This window comes from Pyrus communis, chromosome 11 (assembly GCF_963583255.1).
Source record: "Pyrus communis chromosome 11, drPyrComm1.1, whole genome shotgun sequence".
Classification (NCBI taxonomy): domain Eukaryota; kingdom Viridiplantae; phylum Streptophyta; class Magnoliopsida; order Rosales; family Rosaceae; genus Pyrus; species Pyrus communis.
The window spans coordinates 23,347,694-23,371,824 of NC_084813.1; the positions used below are offsets into that span (position 1 = coordinate 23,347,694).

At 37.6% G+C, this 24,131-nt stretch overlaps 1 protein-coding gene and 1 pseudogene across 1 annotated transcript; both read right to left on the bottom strand.

Annotated features, from left to right (window-relative positions):
• Positions 1-8,209: 8,209 nt before the first annotated feature.
• Positions 8,210-10,563, bottom strand: LOC137709250 (uncharacterized; annotated as a pseudogene).
• Positions 10,564-21,585: 11,022 nt separating this feature from the next.
• Positions 21,586-23,259, bottom strand: LOC137749283 (phenolic glucoside malonyltransferase 2-like). Its single transcript, XM_068489384.1, has 2 exons — positions 21,735-23,259; positions 21,586-21,632 (listed from the first exon to the last, which is right to left on the bottom strand). Exons 1-2 carry the CDS (start codon positions 23,257-23,259, stop codon positions 21,586-21,588), a joined length of 1,572 nt encoding a protein of 523 aa, XP_068345485.1.
• Positions 23,260-24,131: the final 872 nt, after the last annotated feature.

A 24,131-nucleotide genomic window follows, 5' to 3' on the forward strand; every position in this document is an offset into this window, starting at 1 on the left:
AATGAATTCACCATGTTATTACTTACAATCCAAGTGGGGATTTATGTAGAGTTCTTTAATTAAATTCGTGAAATGATATGTTATTTCATTGATAGATTGATGTAGTTAGACGTTAATGTTGTGCATCTTTGATTCATGGAGATGAGTAATTGGAGTGATTGTGGAATGACGTTGGATGAGATTGTTATTATTATGAATAGATTAGTGGATAAATGTGGCTTGAGAATAAGACTATGCTTCGTTGGTTCTTTGATATGTTACATGCTATGAATTATGGTATTATGTTGAACCATAGTGATTTATTTGATTGATGAAATCGTTGTTTCGCCAATGATGATTATGGTTAGACATTTTCAAATCTTATGGCCATGAAATTATGATTGAAAATTTTAATATTTATGAAAGTCATGATGATTTTATGAGCGGGAATGAAATCGCAACCCGAGACTATGATTGGTTTAATATATAGAGTGGTGAATAATTGTGATTTGGAATTCCAATGAATGTGGCTGGAATTTTTTATATGTGTTTGTCAATTCTGATGGTTTGGCTTGAAATTCTAATATTTATTTGACCAATGAGGGTTACGGCTGGAATTTATGATGTTTGTTTTGCTAATGATGAGTATGGTGAAAATTTTCTAATGTTGGTATCACCAGTGGGTGTAGCTAGAAATTTTGAGGAAGAATCGTGGTAACGGCTATGTATAGTCAATAATGGTAAGTGGTTTTACCAATGCTTGTGGTCATTATGCTAGTATTTATCTAGCCAATGGTAGATGTGGTTTGATAATATGGTATTTATTTAGCCAATTCGGATTGCGGCTTGATGTTTAATACATATTTTGCCAATGTGTATGACTAGACTTTCTAATAATTATTCTGTCAATAAATGTTGCTGAGAATCTAAGTATATGGGTGAGGATCACGATGATTTTCGTTGATTTATTTATTTTGAGCTTGAATAAACTCGTAGACTGAGGTTATGATTTTATTCACTATAAATGGAATGATAGGGAAAGTTGTAATTATAAATTTGGTTGGTTTGGTTGCCAGAATCATGAGTATATTGATGAATTCTTATTAAATGTGGCATTCTTTGTGCTTGTACCAAGATTTGGTGTTGAGATCGTCTTGAAACGAAGATAATTGAAATTGTGAGTTGTGGCTCGATGTTGTTGAACTTGATGATAGTCAAATTCAAGTATAATGAAAGTGTGAATGTCATTCTGGCATCGTTATCTGTTAAATATGTGGCATTGGTGAATATGGAATTGATATTGAAATTTCGAGGATGAAATTTTATAAGGGGGAAAGAATGTGAAATCCCGTTCTCGGATTTCACTGTTATAATCTAGGTATTTGTATTATTGAGATTTTATATTATTTTTCGAGAATTTATATTAGTTTATTTGAAATTAGATTTCAATTAAACTAGGTACGAAGGGTGAAGTTTGGAAAATTATTATTTACTCGTTGACCTTTTAAGGTCAAAACTAAAGTTTTCAAATAGGTCTCGAAGCCACGAGCGCATAGGCGAAAACCGTTTGCGAGTCCGAGTTATGAGGGTATAGTTACGAACATTTGAAGTTGTGAAACTTTAGGTTGTGAAAATTATTTAATTTTCACTAGAGGTAAAGGTCCAAATATATATTTGGGTTAAGGGAACCGGTTAAGGGGTTTAGAAAAGAACCAAGAAGGAGGAGAAGGAAAAAAAAAAAAAAAGAGGAAGAAGGAAAAAGGTTGCTGTTAACCCGTTTTGGGGTTGAATTGGACCCGTTAACCCACAAACTTGACCCGCTTGATTGATCTTGGTGTCCATGGAAAGCTCTTGATGAGCCCTACATCTTTGTAGTGTTAGATTTCCCAATTTCTTTCCCATTTTTCCAGTAGCCACAAACCCACGGGTGTTCCGGCGGCTTTATCCCTTTTTTTCGGTGGCTCCAGTAAGTTTCACCATCCATGACCACCACCAAAAGACTCCCCTCAACCCCAGGAACAAAGCTGAAGTGGTGTTGGAGGCGTCGGAGTTCGATTGGAAGCCAAATTCGAAGCACACCCACCTCAGGGTTCTGGTGGTTCGTGGCCAGTTTGGGGTGTTTTCAGGCAAAATTGGCCTTCGCCGCAAGTTTAAAGTTTACTCTACTCATTGAGATCTTTATTCTTGTAAATTTTGGTAATTTTTGGAAATAGTTAGATTTTCCGACGAGTCGGGGTAGCCGACCACCACCTGCTGCGGCGAGTGGCCTGTGGGCCGATGATGTCTTTTTAAGCACTTTTAGATGCCATGAGTTCATGTTTGATATCCGTACGACGTCAATTGATTGTCTGGACTTAGCTTCATTTCGATACGTGAATAGGTCAAAATATAAACCGATGATCCGACCGTTGGATCGTCACCAAACTTTAAGGCATTATAATAAGTAATATTTGAGGATGTTAGGAACTTACGGATCGGGAATCCGACATACGGATCTTCCCGAATTGAATTTCTAAGTTTGTAAAATAAATTGTTGATAGCCACTTGACTTTAGTAATTGGCGGAGATCCGAATGTCGGATCGCGATGAGATTTTAGTATGTTGTTCTTTGAGAATAATGTGGATCTTCTGGATCAATTTTGTAGCGTTGTGGATCCTACTGTTAACTGAGAATTGATTTTTGGTCAACATGTCTTGAAACGTTTTAAATACTAAAATTAATACTACGGGGCACTAATTGAAGTCTAGTGTGCTTACATTAGTTAGAGAGTGACTTGAGTATATGAGATATGGATATTAACTTATTTTCTTTTATTAATATCGTATGTGAATATGTCTTGGCCTTATAAATGGGATTTGTATTGAAATGTGATTTTATATATTAGCCATAGACTATGTTATTAAACATGAATTGGCTTGTGTACTAATGATGGTTGGGATATACCTGTGTTTAATTATCTTTTAGTACTGTGATTGATGTGTATGATTATTTTTTTATGATAAGGTTATCCTAGAATCCTATTTGAAGTATGTTGTAGCACCTATATGCTTGTGTGACATATTAGTGATGGCCTTGAGAAGTTGATGGTGTAGATGACTACGTTGAAACTCATAGAGTTTGAGATGTGGTTAAGTTGTGTGTTGAAGTTATTGCACCATGTGGTGCAAAGGTACATGTATGGTCCTGCTTGGTATATCCGCGATGGGGGACCCTACGTATTCGGGGGTGATCATGCCTGATATATCCACGTTGGGTGATCACCATCTACACGATTATGTTGAAACATAATAATGTATATGATGGATGAAATAGAAACCTTGATTATCATGTGGGTTATTATGTAGCTTGAAATGAATAATTCATGCTTGTCAAGTCCAAATGTTTGATTGAGGAATGTTATGACTTTTTGGCTTGAACGAATCGTGTTATATGTTGAGTTATAGTGAAGTTGAACAACGAATGGTTTGATCCCTAATGAGGGTACGTAGGCAGTCTAACGAAAAAGTTAGATGCAGCCATAAAGTATACCAAAAATTATTATGCATCTGGTTCTTGAATGATACTTTGTATACATTCAGGAGGCGGGGTATGTTAGATATACGGGTATTTGGTGACGTCACGTGTCGATCCTGGACGTATGTCGGGATCGGAGCGTGACACTAGTTGTTGGAAGATGGAGTTTTCTTTCCTACCTTCTTTGAGGCGTTGTTAGCTTCGAAAGTTGGCGTTCGTCTGGGTAGATGGGTCAAGCTGTTCAAGAGGAGCTGAAGCGGTGTTAGTGGCAGAAGGACTAGGGTTTCTTTCGGTTTGTGTGTGTTTTTGGGCCTAATGACTTGGTTGGACACTTGTCGTTTTGTTTGGAAGGTCCCATTTTACTTTGTGTACATGTTTTGGATCTTTGTTGTAAATTTGTTCCGTTAAGAATAAAAGTTTCACCATATTCTGGTATGGTATTTTACCCAAAAAAAAAAAAACAAAACAAAAAGCAAGCGAAAATGTATTAACAGTTATTAAAGTTAATACTCTGCTTGTATGTCTAGTTCGGTAAATTGAATTTTGATTTAAACTCTAATCTATTGTCACAGATATGGCAGAGATGAATTGTATTGTTGATGAACTTTTGTCTTGTTAAGCTGTCCTATGTAGTGGGAATAATTATCCAATAGGAAATATAGAAAGCGGGCGCACTTCTTTTTTATCCATGTCTTGTTCGGTTGAGTTAATAATTTACGGATGTACGACATTATCACGAAGTCGTGCGGCCTTGTATGAAATTGAAAAACGTATAAATTTAAAATTGACAAAAAATTGGGAAAAGAAAGTGTATTGCAATCTTATAAGATTAAGTATGTGATTGTATAAATTTTATCAGACCTTAGGATATTTTTATGTGATTCTACCACATCTTTTAGACTAGATATTATCATATTAGAGTTGTCATTGTATCGAGCTAAAAAGCTTACATTCCCTACTAATATAAATAAAGGCATAATGAGTGGAATAACACACAACTCGCAATTACATATCTCTCTCTTTTCTCTTATTGCCACCACACTCTCTCTCATTATATATTATTCAGTAAATTAGACCTACAACAAAATGTAATTTAGCGAACAATTTTCTATGACCAAGCCCCTATCTTCAACTTCTTGACGTCAGCAATATTCTATGACTAACCCCCAACTTCGGCAAGTTGCTTTTAAGACAAGTCTTGATTGGTTCATTAAATGTATCTTGATTTTAACATGTCGTATATAGAGGCTTCAATCCACCAATCTTGTAAGCGTGTGAGATAATGACTTTAAGCGCATGGAGCGCAATCGTAGAAAAAAACCAACACTGAATAGTATCAGGTTTGGTTTTTTAGTGTAAAAATGTGGTTTTTTATTAAAGTGAACAATACCGCAGACTTTTCGTTAAAACTCTTTTAATCTAAATGGTCAAACAATAGGCACTCTTGCTGAAAATGTTTTACCAACATATTTACAGCTGCGAGAAGAGGAGTCATTCCAAGGATTGCAATGTAGGTTAATTAAGCTAATTGAGCTAGAAAAAGAGAGATTGCCTCCTCACATGTGCTCAAGGATTTGCTTGATAAACTTCTCTCAGTATAACAATTGACTTTTTGCCGAAGTAGCTCTTCAATCCTCAAGAAAATCAAACTCAAAAATGTATTTGAACTAAACACTCCTAAAATTACCGTAGAAATGGTATACAGAATTAAAAATCCGAATGAAGTGAATGAATGAATATTGCACGACATTAAAGCTACTAATCAAAAAAGACACTCGTAAAGTGTGTCTTTTCAAACCAACTAGTGCTTGTTTTCACATTGAACAATTACAAATCTTCAACTTAAACAAAACAACTCTTCATCCATCTGTTCGATGAAACCGTTCCAATATCTATTAGTTGATCATGACCTTTCCAAAATCCATCAACCAAACCAATTATATATGTTTGATCAGCCTTTCCAAAATTCCACTAAACTTATACCAAACCAATGATGTAATATGGATTTGTAACTCTGCTAAGGTTGCGTACCAGAATGGATGGTACCATATATCCAGCTGAGAAACGGGTTCAAATAAAATCTCATAATTTCCATTCAAGAAAATTTTATTTGAACCCGATTTATGTTTCTCTACACCCAATTAATAATTTTATTACAAACGATATTATTATTCTATACTAGATTAAGGAGAGGAATAATGTGAATCCGAGATTTAACAGATTGAAAAAGAATGCCGGAACCGTCAGGTCAATATTAGCGTTTCTACATGTTAGAGGGTCAATGCTAACGTTTGTAATTACATTTATACATGTTAGAGGGTCAATATTAACGTTTGTATCCATTATACAAATGACGCTTTTTTCTTGTACTATAAGTAGTATAAAGAAAGAGAATTGATGGGAAGGTGTGCGTTATAGAATATCAGGAAAGACCGGAAACAAAATTTAGCTTATGAATGCACCGGAAAAGTTAAAATCATAAACTGCTTCATCAGATGGGTTGCACATAACATCAATGGCCGCCTTTCCTTTAATTAACCATGCAGGTGCCGTCATGCAAGGGAATGTATGCCCTTTTTTTTTCATGGGGCCAAAGAAGTTGTACTTGGCACTCTTGCTGAAAATGTTTTAAGTATGTGAGGTGTATTAAAATAAAGAGAAAATTAAAATTTCTTGCAATTTTTGTATATCTTTTAGACTAAACATTTGTGTCTTTTCAAAATTTGATTAAAGTGGTTTGACCAATAAACACCTACATTTTCAGTTAATTTAAATTACATATCATTATGTATTTTTTAAAAATAAAATGTTAATTATTAATTTCTGAATTTATCCTCAAAGTTGTTGGATGTGATTTTTTCTTCCTTATTTAGTGGGATATTAGTTATTAACTCTATTATCTCTTTTTCGAATTATATTCTTTCGATCAAAATAAATTGTTTTGTCCTACAAACATTAAATATTCTCTTTTTTCCAAATGGTTTGTTTTTATGGATTTTTTTTTTCCAAATCTTTGTTGATCCACAGTAATTTTTTCATATTTTTTGTCAGACTATTTTTCTTCGCTTTTTTTTTTTTTTTTATTTTTTTACTTATAGTTGTTAACAAACTATTATCAGGTACAACATATTATGTGTATATTATCACTGAGTACGTTTGACTTTGTAAAAAACGTTGATTGGTACGTTTATTTGCGATTTTGGTACGTTTGATTTGGTATATATTGTTGATATTGGTACATTATTTTCAGTTTTGGTACGTTTGATTTTGTACACATTATTTATTGGTACGTTTATACGGTTGTCAGTCCTATTTTTAGTACGTTTGATTTCGTTGGATTTAAAAATATTTTAAATCGTCTTGAAAAAAAAAATAAACATTATATATATATATATATATATATATATATATATATATTAAATTGCAGATAATCATTGCTAAATTGTAGGAAGTATTGTGAAAAAATATTGTATTTAACTACTTTTTATTTATTTATTTTTATTTTACAATTATCTCCAAAGAGGGAGAGAGTCATCAAAATGCTAGATTATAGGGAATTTTGGCGTGAGGTTTTAAGAACTAAGGAGCAATGGCAGGTTATGTAATTTTGGTAACAAAAAAATATTAATTCTGGCACCAAAATTATGAGAAGAGTTTAATCAAATCTCTAAAAGGCATGGATGTTTAATTTAAAAAATTCAAAATTGAGGCACCTATTTCAAAACGTCGCTAATTTATGGTAGGGAATTGACGTTTTGATCTATGTGTCAAAACAAATATCTGAGTTCGACAAAAAAAAGACACAAAAAACAAACAAACAAACGTCTGGGATGGTAGGCGTAAATTTTTTTTTTTTTTTAAATCTTATTTGACACTTTTGACATTTTTTTAGAGATGGTCTTAGCATTTCTCGATTAATATATCTCTTACCGTATCTCGATTCTTGAGCATTTTGAATGATATCCAAAGATTTAGGGTCAAATAGTTTTTAATCATGATCAAACATATTTAATTTATTAGTTCATCCAAAATATACGTAAAGAAAAATGCTAAGAAGACTCTCAAAATAAGACTCTATGAGCTCTCTATCACCTTATAGTTTAACATTAATTTCCGTGCCAACATTATAATATATTATGCGACATCGTAGTTTAACATTAGTTATCATGCTAACATTATAACATATTGTGTTATTGATATGACAGAGAGTCCATAAAAAACACTCAACATTTCTCTTGCGTAAAAGAAAAAGTCGTTGAGGGTTGCCGGCTTCATTGGTTCCAAGATAATCTATATGAATACAACTAGTGAATACAAAACTAAAGGAAGCAATGACCGATGCTCAACTCAATTTTATCAAATACCCGACCTTAAAAATAACCGGAGAAGAAGAACTAGGTAAATTAATTTCATTGATTCAAGCTGTCCTATGTATCGCTAGAAAGTCAAGAATCATCAAGAGAATAGAAAAGGACTATTCTTGGCACGATTAACACTTGTTTACCAAGGTAGGCTCTCATGCCGCCTTCTCTAGACCGAATAAATGCTTGTTTACCAAGGTAAGCTTTCAACCGGACGTGGCCACTTTGTCCTCTTGGTTGGCTTCAGAGGATTCTTGTTATCTTCTGCTCCGTTTGTTGATTGCTTTCTTATGAGAAATTTGGAGATCAAGTTTGTTTAACATCATCGTGCTACCAGAAATCAGAAAAGTTTCTTTCAAATCTTTGGTGAGAGCAGAGAACCCTTCCACCTTACATACTCACGTGCAATGCTAATTGAACTCTTGCTATGCCGCAGAGGGAATTCAGCGAGTAGAATTTGGCTCTCTTCAAATGTCAGATCACCATGGCTACCCTGTATATTTGTGTGCAAAACTTGTTAATATCTAATGCTTGAAATTTAAGTACGCACGCAACTGCTTTGTACGATTACTATTCCTTTGCGAAAAACAGAACGTCACAAAATACAGTGAAATTGAGTTGCAAATTATCTAGTGCCTGATACAAACTTTGACATGAATGTTGCCGTAGTCTTGACCCATAGTAGAAAGAATCCAGCAACTTCAGGACCAACACACGATTGTGGAAGAACAAGGGAGAAAAAAGGGTTTGAAAACTGATTCTGGGTTCACATTATGCAATGCAAAATGGAAGTCCAATTGCACACATATAAAGTTCAGAATAAATTTCCAAAACGACATCAATAGCCGGCATAAAATATAGGGTTTTATGGTTGTCTAGTATTTATTGCCGTTACCAGGCGAGATGTTCTGTCACAAACTGCATGGTGTATGAGAAGGCCTGCAGCAACTGAAACATTGAAAGAGTCGACCATGCCTTTCATTGGAATACTGCAATGCAAATCTGACAAAGCCAGGGCCTCATCACTTATCCCCATAAATTAGACATTGACTTGAAATTAATATCGATGAAGAACATATCAGCAATGATTAACAAGGGGTGAAGTTATTATTAACATTTTCTGCAAAATCGTAATCCAGCAGAAATATATGTATATGTATATGAATATATGTGTGTGTGTCTATATATTAATGGATCTCAGTCCACAAATATAAAAGTGTGTAGTACACTGAACATGACTTCAAACTTTCTTCTTTTTGAAGAGGGCCATATCTAAGATGTAATTTTCTTCACGTTACTAACTTTTTCTCGGTTGAATTTCTAAATTCTTCATCAGAGGTGCAAGTACATCAGGTCACAGAGACACACAAGAGTATCAGCTTAAAACTGAACAGAGAACTAGCTGGGCTGATATCGAAAAGTATAATGATCACTAACTACGAAAAGGTATAATACCTATTTTCATTTCCGACTATAATCGCAGTTGGGCAAGACCAATCCATGTCGTATATAGACACCCGAAAAAATAAAATGGAAGAATCACTCAGGTACATGCTTGAGATTAAAACTGTGGAACATCTTTTTAGTGCAAACAAATTATACAGAAGAAGAAAGTGGATAATTACCGCATCCGTTCCCAAATGCGTTGTGGCAATTCGATAACCTCGCGATTTCAGAACTTCCAAAGCACTCAGCAGTAGAGTTCCAAATTTCAATGTCCAACCATTTCTCTGCTCCCATACTGACATGGCGATTGTCTCTATATCTGAAACAAGATCAAGCTGAGGTTAACAAAAGTTAATTCGACAACTAAGAACACAACAACTTCAATTAAACTAAATACTAATACTAATTAAACAAAGCCAACCCTGATTACCAATTCACTAAACAACCACATACCAACAAACAATTTAGAAAAAAAAAAAAAAAAATCTTCTTTCTGGTTTTTTTTTTTTTCGAAATTCTAACCCAAAACCAGACCCCTTTCACCTCAAGTGCCGTTGCACCTTTTGGAGTCGCAGGATACCACATGAACCGACTGAAACCCGAGCGCATCCGCAGACCGAAACGCCGCCGATACATTGCCGAAATCTCCCAATCCTTCAACCACCAGACACACCCCGTAGCTCCGATTCTTCACCACTTTCCTAAACTTCTCCTTCCTCACATCCATTATGTACGGATCCACCGCTTCAAGCACCTCACCGCTGTTGAGAAAAGCACCTTCACCGCAGCTGAACTTGTCGAGATACGGGAACCACAGACCGCCGATTTGGTGCGCGGACTTGTGGCGGCGTTTCATTTTCATGAGGCGCGCGACGTCGTTTTTCTTCCTCAGAAGCTCCTCCACGGTGTCCTGCGTCGGGTTCTCCGGCGGTTCTAGGGTTGAGTTTGCGGAGTGAGCTTCGTCTGTGAAATCTGCGGCGGCGGCTTCGGATGAAATTGAAGCGTACGACCGCGAAGGAACATTGTAAGGAGCAAGCCTGAGCGCTAGTTTCAAATTCAAATCACAAAATTGAGTTAGAGATGTCCGTATGAGTAGAGAGAGAGAGAGAGAGAGAGAGAGAGAGAGAGAGTACCTTGCTTGGGAGGAAGCGGAGAGAAGCGGAGGGAGGGGGAGAGGAGGAGAGAGACGGTGGGTCGATTGGTTCGGAGGGTGGAGGTGATTGAGGAGAGAGAAGTACGGACTAGGGTTTTGCAGGCGCTCATTTTGTATTTTTTATTTTGCAGTGATTTTGGCGCCAAGGTGGCGGATGACGGAGAGGGAGGGGCTCAGCAGCACCAGAGGAGCTGAAGGGGCTATCTTTTCTCCTTTCGGATAGCGTTCCGATGATAGAACTTCATGGATACGACGTCGTTGGGCACCACGTATTTGAAGTACCGACGGTATCCTCCGGGGTCACCGGGCTAATTGGTAGAACCCGATTGCACGCACCGACCATCAACGACGAAGAAAGAGCCAAAGAGAGACGAGTTGATTGGGGAAAGGGCACAACCGACTTTCCACCGTAGAAAATTGTGGAATTGGTTGGTTAATCGCCTTTTCCTGGTGAACTCCCCATTCTGCAACCGTTCGGGAATTCCACTTTGAACGAAGAATCTGCTTTAGTATTATGTATAATATAGCTAGCTTCTTCGCTCATAGTCTATCTTCTAAGAATTTTGCAATACTTTGGAAGAATTTGGTTTTGGCTTGAACAACACTATGAATATGAATCATCAAGCAGCTGCAGCTGCATCTGGCAACCTTCTTGTGAGAGGGAGGAGTAGTAACCCTTCATCTCCATCTCATCATCCGTAAGTACTTCCTATCTAGCTAGCTTCTTAGCCGCTCTTATATACTTTAAACTACTACTTTTGCTCATGACAAGTATTTTTGCCCAAGATCACCAATTTAGTAGTTGTTGTCGAAGAATGTAGCCACAATCTATCTAGCTTCTTAGATGCATGCTCTTATATACTTGAAACTACTATTACTTTTGTTCATGAACAAGTATTTTTTTTCCCAAGATCTTGTAGTTGTTGTTGTTGCGGAAAGTAGCCTTCATGACGAACTAATTAGCCCATATTCCCTGCTTCGTCATCTAGAATTAGAATTCATAACAAATATGAGGCAATACTTTGGTTAATCACATTTCATTGATCAATAAATTAAGTTACATCCAATACATACACCAAGTGTATATCCCAAAAGCTAACATAAGCATCCTAACACCTCTAAACATATTGAGATACTAACAAGATTCTAAAGGCATTGAGTCAGTAACAAAACAGGTATACCGTGTGCATTGTTGAAACAAACAACAAAATACATAATATAAGTCATCAACCATATCATGGTCTTTAGTTCAACACAAGTATCATTGTCATTTGAAAGATCACTATCACTACCTTAGGTGCTTCTTGAATACTTTCTCCTTTAACTCCATCATTCTTTTTCTACATCTTATCCTTACATAATAAAAGAGAAGAAAATAAACATTGGTGTCTAGACAATGGCAGGTGCATTGAGAATTTGAATAACAACAAAAGAGAAGAAAATAAGAATTGAAGAAATAGTTACAGTAAGAAGAACGAAACATAACAAACGAGCCTATCTAAATTACACAATGAGTTTTATATGTACTTTAATTTCATTACCTTGTGAGCCTTCCTTGCATGTTGGATGAAATGGTTTTGCCACTCCCTTGTGGTAATACTTTTGTTCCGTACGATTATATGAATTTTGCTTAAAAACATCCTACATTAAATGGCCATTAATTAACAAGAAAAACATATCTAGTCTCATACCATAAACTACCTATTCACTGTAATTTCAAAACATTCAACTTTTATAAAGATCAAATTGATATCACTACTAATGAAGGCTAAATTGATGTCACTACCTTTGGAGATGTTGTTGGTTTGCCCTTGGCTTGCAACCCTTCAGTTGTGCTATCATATCTTCATTTTCCTTTTACGTATCTGATTTCACTAATTTATCATAGCCTAGTAAGTTATCAAGACTCCAAATGTCAAGACTAGATAATCTACTAACAAAAGATAAAATTACCAAAAAACTACTTAAATTATAATTAAACTTCTAAACCAATCTGCGATTGCAAGAATATGAAGATCTGCCAAAATTTAATAAAAACCCAACTCCAACATACCATTCCTAAAAAACAATAAGACCAAAATCTAACTTAGTATAGAAAAAAAAAAAAAAAAACCGGTAAATAACATATTAGTTTTCCAAATTCAATATCCTTCAAAATGTGAGTTTTGGAAGTTGTGGTTATCACTTAAGTTACCAAGTATGTTGATAAAGTGAGATTAAGATGAAAATATTGAAACCAGAACAACCCAAAAACTTGCAGAGTATATAAAATCTATACCGACAACATCTTGGTTTAAAAACACAAACAAGAGAATTACCCTTATCAAAATCCATGACCAACCTGCAAACAACACAATCACAACCACAAGGAAGTTCTAAATCAGTCTACCATTTTCGCATGTAGATAAAGTTTTCAATAATTAAAATTTTACGCTGATTGTGCTCTTACTAAACAACCCAATTGATCTCATACAACCAAAACGAAACCAACTTTGGTATTACAAAGGTGGTTGTGCTCTTACTAAACAATCCAATTGATATATTTGTTGGAAATTCAAATCAAAACAGGTTGTAAAATGTTGCTGCTAGCTGTTTGTTTCTTTCCAGCTACAAAGAACAAAGTCTCCTCCATGTGCTAGCCGAAAGGTGTTGAAAGACAGCAAGGAATGATGCAGAGCATGTGTGTAAAAGTGTCTAGCAGCTGGTGCATATGTGAAAGGGTGTAAAGATGGTAATCACCATCTGTCGCTGCATGTGTGTGTGCGCCAGATTGTTCTAAGTTCATTTGATCTGTTTGAATGGTTGTATGTGTTGTTGTATTTTTTTATTTAAAGCACTTGAGTGGTTCTTTGCTGTTTGGATTGTATAAATAGGCCTTTCATGCTAGGCTTTAGGCATCATCCGAATCCCATTTTCTGATTGTATTCTCTCAGGTTCATAAGCTTGTAAGCTTCTGTTTTCTGTTTTTTTTTCATCAGTTTGTAAACTGCCTTTTATTTCATATATCAAGAGAGTGTGGTTCGTGGAAGCTTGTTATTTCCTATCCCTTCTCCATTTGTTAGTCCAATTTTATTGAGAGTGAAAGTGAGAGGTGTGATAGAGTTTGTAAACTTATCACCCACATATTTTGGTATTGAGTTAGTAAACTCTTGTGAATACCAACAATTGGTATCAGAGCCAGAATACCATTCTGGCAAGTGCAGTAGCTATGGCATCCAATTTAGTGCAACTCCAAGTTCCCACATTGAAGAAAGAAAATTATGAAAGATGGTGCATCCAATTCAAAGCATTGTTTGGATCACAGGAGCTATGGGAAGTTGTCAGTAGTGGGTATGTTGTACCCACTGCCGAGCAAGAAGCCGTATATACTGCGGATCAAAGGAACACTCTCAAGGACTTACGAAAGAAGGACCAAAAGGCGCTGTATCTTCTATACCAGGGTTTGGAAGATTCAACGTTCGAGAAGGTTGCAGAAGCAACAACGAGCAAGCAAGTATGGGATACACTCAGTACAATCTACAAAGGCGTAGATCGAGTCAAGAAAGTGAGGTTACAGTCACTTCGAGTAGATTTTGAAACTGCTCACATGAATGAAGGGGAGAGCATCTCCGACTATCACTCAAGGCTCATTGTGATAGTAAATCAGATGAGGAGAAATGGCGAGAGACTCGATGAAGTACGAGTTGTGGAGAAGATACTCCGGTCACTCACATCTAAGTTTGAGCATGTGGTGACTGCCATTGAGGAATCCAAGGATTTGGAGGTGATGAGCGCAGAGGAGCTACTAGGATCCCTCCTAGTTCACGAGCAACGCATTCAGAAGAATGCAAACCCCACAACGCTAGAGCAAGCTTTGGAGTCAAAGTTGAATATTGACAAACCAAATGGAGGTCGTGGGCAGTGGAACTCACGTCGTGGGAGTTCATCTAACCGTAGCCGAGGACGAGCTCGAGGAAGAGGTCGAGGCTATGCACAAAATCGAGGTCAGTCTCAGGAGTGGAGATCTACTCGAGGAAAGGCACATATCCAGTGTCACAACTGTAAGCAATATGGACATTATGCCAATGAATGTTCACATAAAAATGGTGAGCATGTCAACATGGCAGAATCAAGTGGAAATACTGATGAAGAACTTACAGTCTTGCTAGCACACCATGATTCCAGTAGCCAACAAGATGTTTGGTATTTGGACTCTGGTGCAAGCAATCACATGTGTGGAAAGAAGGAGTTTTTTGCCGAACTCAAAGATGGGGCCTATGGATCTGTAAGTCTTGGTGACTCCTCAAAGTTGCCAGTTGAAGGCAAAGGGAAGATCAAGATCATCCAGAAGGATGGTAAAGAAGAATACATCTCCGATACCTACTACATACCAGGTATGAAGAGCAACATTCTAAGCATTGGTCAACTGCTCCAAAAAGGGTACATTATACATATGGAGAACATGCTTCTCACTCTCAGGAATGCAAGGAGAAAGCTTATTGCACGTGTTCGAATGTCAAAGAACCGGATGTTTCCGTTGAATTTGAACACAAAGATTGGAAGCTGCAACATCGGTGTAATGGAAGATGAGTCATGGAAATGGCATCTTCGATTTGGCCATCTTCATTTCAATGGCCTAAAGTTGCTGTCAAGTGGAGGAATGGTTCGTGGTCTACCCCAAATTGAAGCCACACGCTAAGTATGTGAAGGTTGTGTGCTTGGCAAGCAAGCACGACTATCGTTCCCTGTTGGTGATACATGGAGAGCAAAGGCACCACTGCAGTTGGTGCACACAGATATATGTGGTCCATTGGATCCCATGTCTTATGGAGGTAATAGGTATTTTATTACCTTCATTGATGATTTCAGTAGAAAGACTTGGGTCTATTTTCTCAAGGAGAAGTCAGCTGCCCTAAAAAATTTCAAGGAGTTCAAGGCACTCACAGAGGCTGAAAGTAACCACAAGCTTGTGGCTGTGAGATCAGATAGAGGTGGAGAGTACACCTCCAATGCTTTCCAAGCATACTGCAAGGAGCAAAGAATTAGGCATCAACTTACTGCTGCCTATACCCCACAGCAAAATGGGATAGCCGAAAGAAAGAATCGAACCATCCTTGACATGACAAGGTCCATGCTTAAGGAGAAGAATTTGCCAAAAGAGTTATGGGCAGAAGCTGTAGCTTGTTCGATTTATTTGTTGAATCGATGTCCAACAAAGAGTGTCAAGAGGATGACACCACAAGAGGCTTGGAGTGGATACAAGCCGAATGTTACACACCTAAGAATTTTTGGGTGTGTTGCATATGCTCAAGTTCCAGAAGCCAAGAGGAGGAAACTTGATGATAGAGGTGAGAATTGTGTGTTTGTGGGCTATAGTGAAGAGTCCAAGGCATACAAGCTCTACAACCCACTAACTGGCAAACTAGTGGTTAGTAGAGATGTCATCTTCAGTGAGGAAGAGACATGGAAGTGGAACAACAAAGAAGTCAGTAAAGAGAAGATCATCTCCACTAATTTTGAAGAACCAGAAGTTGTACCACCGATTGAGCAACAGCCTGCTCAAACAATCACAACAACTCCAGTGCACAGAATTGCAAGGAGTGGTCCTACATCTAGTGAGGAAAGCAGCTCCTCAACTCCAGTAAGGTTAAGGAGTCTCACAGAGATTTATGGACAAGAAGAAGAAGAAGAAACCAACCTTTTCTGCTTGTATGCAGACCACGAATCTCTCTCATTCAATGAAGCTGTGGAAGAAGATTGTTGGAAGAAAGCCATGGAAGAAGAGATCCATGCCATCGAGAAGAATGACACTTGGGAGCTGACAAAGCTCCCACCAAATCAGAAGGCTATTGGTGTCAAGTGGGTTTACAAGATCAAACGCACTGCAGATGGGAGTGTGGATCGATACAAATCAAGGCTTGTAGCAAAGGGCTACAAACAGAAGTATGGAGTGGACTATGATGAAGTCTATGCTCCAGTTGCAAGACTTGACACGGTAAGATTACTAATCTCTCTTGCCGCTCATCATAAATGGAAAATTTATCAACTAGATGTCAAGTCAGCCTTCCTTAATGGAGTTCTTGAGGAAGAAGTGTACGTGGAACAACCAGAAGGCTTCCGAGTACAGGGAAAAGAAGATAAGGTGTATCGTTTGAAGAAGGCTTTGTATGGCCTCAAGCAAGCACCACGAGCTTGGAACTCAAGGATTGACAACTACCTTCACCAAAATGGATTTCAGAAATGTCCATACGAGCATTCAGTTTACATGAAGAATGGTGCAAAAGGGGAGTTCTTAATTATTTGTCTCTATGTAGATGACTTGTTGTTTACAGGAAACAATGAAGCAATGTTCTGTGAGTTCAAGCAATCCATGTTCAGTGAATTCGAGATGACTGACAATGGATTAATGTCATACTTTCTTGGCATAGAAGTGAAGCAAGGAAGTGATGGTATCTACATTTCTCAACAAAAGTACATGAGAGATATATTGGAGAAATTCAATATGGACAAGTGCAATATTGTCAACACTCCAGTTGCAACTGGATTGAAGCTGTCTAAGGAAGGAGAAGGTGAGTTTGTAAACTCAACCGTGTACAAAAGCTTGGTTGGAAGCCTAAGGTACCTCACAATCACAAGACCAGACATAGTTTATGGTGTTGGACTTGTAAGTCGATACATGGAAACACCAAGGGAGTCTCATTGGCTTGCTGTCAAGAGAATTCTAAGGTACATAAAAGGTACTCTAAACTTTGGTCTATTTTATAATTTTGGTGAAGATACAAAATTATATGGCTATTCGGATAGTGATTGGGGAGGCGACCAAGATGAAAGGAAAAGCACAACTGGCTATGCCTTTTTTCTAGGTTCAACAGCTTTCTCGTGGACTTCAAAGAAGCAGTCAATCGTTGCCTTGTCATCATGTGAAGCCGAGTATGTAGCTGTAGCCTCAACCGTGTGTGAGGCAATTTGGTTAAGGAATTTGTTGAAATCAGTGTGTCATTCACAAGAAGAATCGACCTTGATTCATGTGGATAACATTTCAGCCATCAAGCTTGCTAAGAATCCAGTCCAACATGGAAGGAGCAAGCACATCGATACCAGGTTCCATTTTCTGAGGGACCATGTGAAGCAAAAGACAATTGAACTTGTCTACTGTCACACCAAGGAACAAGTGGCAGACATCTTCACAAAGCCATTGCCAATTGAATCATTCCGGCTACTGCGTGAAATGCTAGGAATGAAGGCGTTTTGATTTGAGGAGGTGTGTTGGAAATTCAAATCAAAACAGGTTGTAAAATGTTGCTGCTAGCTGTTTGTTTCTTTCCAGCTACAAAGAACAAAGTCTCCTCCATGTGCTAGCTGAAAGGTGTTGAAAGACAGCAAGGAATGATTCAGAGCATGTGTGTAAAAGTGTCTAGCAGCTGGTGCATATGTGAAAGGGTGTAAAGATGGTAATCACCATCTGTCGCTGCATGTGTGTGTGCCAGATTGTTCTAAGTTCATTTGATCTGTTTGAATGGTTGTATGTGTTGTTGTATTTTTTTATTTAAAGCACTTGAGTGGTTCTTTGCTGTTTGGATTGTATAAATAGGCCTTTCATGCTAGGCTTTAGGCATCATCCGAATCCCATTTTCTGATTGTATTCTCTCAGGTTCATAAGCTTGTAAGCTTCTGTTTTCTGTTTTTTTTTCATCAGTTTGTAAACTGCCTTTTATTTCATATATCAAGAGAGTGTGGTTCGTGGAAGCTTGTTATTTCCTATCCCTTCTCCATTTGTTAGTCCAATTTTATTGAGAGTGAAAGTGAGAGGTGTGATAGAGTTTGTAAACTTATCACCCACATATTTTGGTATTGAGTTAGTAAACTCTTGTGAATACCAACAATATTCACCTGAGGTAATGGCCTCCAGCCAATAGAAGAACAGAAAAAACACATTGGATGAATTTTGAGCAAGTCATATGGTCACTAGTTGGAAGAACTACATTAAGATCAGTGCACAGTCATAGTAATCAAACCATGACATAAGCTTTCAACTATTTGGTATCTAACTTAAAAGGAAGTAAAAGCCAATACTTAAACAGAACTGAGCAGCTGAAAATATATATAGGAGAAAGATATATGTGTTTCTCAAATCCTTCTTTATATAGTTTTTCATGGTTTTCTAGGACTCCAAATAATAACACCAATAAACAGAAAAGACATTGCTTAACACTAATTAGAAGAAGAAAAAAAATCATCCATGATGGGGGAAATCATTCTGCTTGCCTATAGAGACCATTTTCAATCTTTTTCAAATGCAGAGCAATTCAAAGCCAAATCAAACAACTTTCCTTTTCAATAAATGGTATCAACAACTCCAAATTTTTTACATTCAATCACCATGAAAACCAATAAGCCCAGAAAAAAATACCAACATGCATGTTCATAACAAACAAAAAACTGAAATAGAAAGACCAAATAAAACAACTTATTAAAGCCTCCATATGTGCAAATAAATCATTTGAATAATTCCCAACGATTACCCAGAATAAAATAGGCAGGGACAAATACATATAATCTAAAAAATAAAAACCAAAATTACCTAATTAGAGGCCTCAGAGGATGGTTGTGGAGGTGAAGGGCTGCTAGCTTGCTTGATTTTGGAAGTAATTACCTGTAAATCCAAAAGCAAAGTTAAAAAGACTGACAAGAAATTGAATTGTTTTAACCTTGAAGCGTTGAGTGACATTGTAGTCTTATAGATGTGGGAGATTTTAGCCGTGGATTTGAGTCTTTGATGGCTCTAGGGTTCTTGGGTTTTCAATGGTGGAGTAAGAAACTGGAAGTAGGTGGTAGGGCCGTGGATTTGAGTCTTTGGTGGCTCTAGGGTCCTCCATATCTTTCTCCTCCTCCATATTAATTGTTAATATTAAATATTTTTTAATTAGTGGTTTGGCCATGTGGCATAGGATGACAACCACGTCAACAGCCATGGAAGCTTCTTAGATGCTCTTATTGTAGTTGTTGTTGCAGAAAGTAGCCACAAATCTATCTAGCTTCATAGATGCTCTTATAAATACGCTTGAAACTACTGTTACTTTTGGTCATGAACAAGTATTTTTGTTGAAAACCTTGTGGTTGTTTTCCTAGCAAAATAGCCTTAGTGGTTATGAACTTTTCTAACTTTGGATCTGCAACTATTTTGATTACAAAAATACTCGCATGCAATCTATTAGGAAAATACTTGCAATTAACATATTTAACACCGTATAAATTTCAAAATCAGAACAATTTATTTATTTTTGATGATTATAAATGATCAAAAACAATCTCCAGAGATGTCCTTAAATAATAATTAAGAAGATGAACTGATTTCAATATAATTTTCTAACCATATATTTATAATATAGCAGAAGCGAGGCTGAGGAACATTATCGTCAAAGTTCTTCAAAGGAATTGCACTGGTGTATTTTCTCTGCCATCACCGTTCTAGCCAGGTTTATCCAGCTTAGGTACGGAGCTGGAGCTGCAGTATCTCTGTTTTCCACGGAATACGACACGTTAGTGGCGTTTCTGGTTGTTCTCATGGTTTACCTCGGTTCATTGGCAGTCAAGATACTCCATGCTCGTAAAAATCCAGATTTGTCTGAGTTCATGGATAAAATTAGCCTCTCGTCAGGAACACTTGCCATAACCTTAGAATTGTTCCAGCTTTGGGGTGGTTCGCCATCGCAGCATGGAGCATTTGCCTTGTGATTGCAGTAACAAAGTCGTACCGTGAAATTGCAGATGTTTTGAAAAGTTTGTATCATGAAGCACGTGAACAACTTCTTCAGGTGTTTAACAAATTGAAAGAGTTCTTCATGAATATTGGTGCAAGTGCAGGAGTTATTGCAGCCGGAATGTTTGACAAATTGAAAAAGTTGGCTATGGGATCCGATCAGCCGAATGGTGCAAGTGCAAGTGCAGGAGATGTTGAAATAATTGTTGAGCCTTAAAAATACTTTAGTACTTTGGAGATGTTTATCTTACAAAGAAGAATGTAATGCAGCGGAATTGATAGGCAATAGAAATAAAGAATACTCAAAGTATTACACAAGATTTTTATTCACTCATGAACTTAGTACAAGAGGAAACACTCAAACACTCTCACTTCTCACTTGGCACTCTCACTTCTCACTACTTGCTCTCTTGGTTGTTACTTTCTTCTTAATTGATACAAATGGTGTGGATGCCTTCTCCTTTTATAGGCATGGATGGAACCTTGGAGAAGCATGGAAACATCATGCTAGAGATATCTAGATAATTCCACTATCTTCCTAAGCTAGAATTATCTACACTAATCTTGCATGTTGGTGGAATCCTCACCATTCTTCTAGACTCTTCCACCAACTTGAACTTTGCTAGAACTCTCTAGCATGTGCATGGATCTTTCTTTGTGTATGGGCCGGATCAATTGTCTTGGGCCAAGACAAGATTACAATTCAACAATAATATCGGCAGCAGTCTAGGAGAAGATAAGTAAAGCTACCTCAGAGCCCTTTGTCTCTTTATCTTCCATTAAGCCTTCCGTGTGGAAAGCTTTGAGATTGTTTCCTGTGGCCAATGATCGTGGATCTCAAGAACCTAATCTTTGGTTACTTTGAGATTGAGGTTATTATATGTAATTTACCCATAATTATATGTTCCAGTAGACAAACTATTACTCATCTTGAAAGGTGAGAAGGTGAGGTGGAAATAATTCAATGGTCCCAAATATGTTTGTGAATTGCTTGTAACGACTGACAACCTTACCTTAATTTTGACTGGCGCTAGGGCCGGCTGCCAGTGAGAAGGCCGCCGGTGGATAGCAGAGACGGCCTTCCTGTAGGTCATGTAACTCCCTATAGAGACGGCCTTCCCGTAGGTCATGTAACTCCCTATGCATGGTGGTGACACTAAGATTTTATTTTTATTTTTTTTCTTAATAGAAGGGAGCTCATATCACAAGCAGCTGCCCTCCAAACCCCAGACGATCTCACGTCAAGAGTGTTTGGTGCTGTCTGGACTAAGAATAAATAGACCAAGGGGGACTAAGTTTCACTCGCGCCCCACTGAACGCAGTACTAGTACTAAAGGAAGTAAAGACCACTGCCCTTGGTTTTGTGCAAAGTGCAAAGTCTTCCGAAATTTTTTTATGCAACATTATTTATACCAATTCGTCCGAGAAACATAGAGCTTCCTGCTCCAGAAAACATCACAAGATTAATCATAAAGCATACAATTTTTCAGCTGACCAGAATACATATAAAATGAGACTTCAAACTTCAAAGGGTTTCAAGACCTTTAGCAAATAGTGAAGCAAAAGCCTCCATATGATGTTTTTTCAAAACCAACCCGATGTCAACAGCTCCGCCACCATTCTTGCCATCTGCAAAAGTGATTATTCCGATTGTATGTATCCGAACTACTTCGGTGCTCCTTGGCCTTCCCCATCCAAAATCAGTATCGTACATGTCAAACCGATGCGATCCAGCGGTCGTAAATACTCTCCGATGACCAGCACCACTACTAGTCTGTTCATCAGAAGGGTAAAATATGGAAACCAAATTCTCCGCGCCATTCGTCAAAGTCCCGCCATCCAAACCCTTAATGGCTTCACTAATCGCATTTACCGCTACAACCAACCCGTCTTCTCCTAGAAGTCCCTTTCTTTCTGCAAGTGCTACAGAGCCCGTTACACAGTTTCCAAAATAGTTTCCAGGCAAAGGAGGGGTTAAGCGCGACCGGCAGTCCACGCTAAATGCCATAGGTATTATTTGGCCCCCGTTTACTTCTTCTTGCTCTTCTTTCTCTGCTTTTAGTAAGCAAACCCATGTGTAGGCACACGTTAGAGAAAATGTCGACAAATGAACGGATCCATCATCTCCTTCCTGTTGTTTCCTGGTCCTGACCCATTTCCGTAAAGCTTGAATCTTTGCGCTCGTGAATTCGAAGTTGCCCCGAGTTGAATTTGATATCACTAGAGATTCATAGCCGGCTGCAACCATCAAGCTTCGATTATTTTGTCGTCTGTCCATGTTCAGAAACTGATTCAAGTAAATCTCTTCCAGTTGGAGACAGATGGGGTCTTTCAGACCCCGTCTGTCGTAAAATGGTTTGAGCTGATCAGGCAAAACAATGTCATCAGATTTATGAACATGTTTGCATATGTGGGTCCATGATTTCAGAAACATGAAGAGAGTCTTGCCGTCAACAACTGCATGGTGCATGGATATTCCAATGGAAAAGCCGCGGCTGTTGGGAAAGACGGTGATTTGAAACACCATCACGGCGGCTTTTTCGTGAGATTTCGCCAGTTGGGGTACAAGAGGGTGGTATTCTTTGGCATCAATGTTAAAGTCATTGCTTGAGAGATGGTGGAAATCGGCATCAGATTCGGCTACTGTGAGGGAAACGGTGTCGCCTTTGACATAATTTAGGGTGGGTTTGGGGGAGCTTTCGGGCCAAGTGATGTTTCCGGCTAGAGGTAGAAAATGTTGGAGGGCGATAGAGAGAGAGGTTTTGAGTTTTGGAATAATTATTGAATGAAAGAAGAGTAGGGTATCTGCCGGGGAAGAGCAAGGCAATATGTCATAGAAGAAAAGGCGATGGAAGGGTGGATACCTTAGCCATACGAGGTCTATGAAGGTTAGAGGAAGAGACAAGTCCTCTTGAGCCGGTAGAGTGTGATTGACTTGAGATATTGCTTCTGACGTAACGGCATCTACATCGTACGTAAGTTTCTCAACTTGAGCTGGGATGGCCAAGGCGGCCGACGAGCCTGGTTGTGGAGCTACCCTGCAAACTTGAATGAATTTCAATGCCATTGGATTATTGGATCAGAGTTTGGATATAAAATGAAGAAGATTTTAATTAATGAAGTGTTTATGTGATGATGGTTAGATTGGGGACTTGATGTATCAAGTTTGACATTGCGTAATGACATGATCAAACATATTTAATTCATTGGTTCATCCAAAATTTACGTGCCTAATCACTTGATTAAACATATTTAATTCACTTGTTCATCCAAAATTTACGTCAAAGCAAAAGTCCCTAGGGATGCTGCCTTCATTGGTTCCAAGACAATATCGATTAATATATATATATATATATATATATAGAAAATTATGAATACAACTAGAAAATAAAGGAAGCAACTACCGATGCTCGTTAATTTTTCATCCATCAAGAGTTTCACTTTACAAAAAATCTTCGAAAATTACTAGCCGAATTCGCTAGACACATTCCATTTTCATTCCTTCTTTTTTTTGCTAAAAAAAATGGTAGTAGTGGGTTATCACTTCGAGCCGGATCGCTGTTTTTATGGAAAACTCTCTTCAAAAGGTTCCTTTACAAACGGATGATCGAACCCCTGACATTCCTAAAGATGGTACTAAAAAAAACCGCCCAACTTGTGGCATAGCCAGCTTTTATCCACTAGACCAAACCCAATTGGGTTTTATTTTCATTTATTCTTCAATACAAGCCGGAGCCCACTTCATTAAAAAGTAGAAAAATAAAATAAAAATGTCGAAGAAAAAAAAAACTCAAATTGCAGGTTTGACAAAAAAAATAAAAATAAATAAAATTCAAATAGCAGACTTCATTACAAGCTGGACCAATTCATTAAAAATATAACAATCGGATCATGTTTATGAGGATCCGAGAATTTTTTTAATTATATTCATTTTATCGT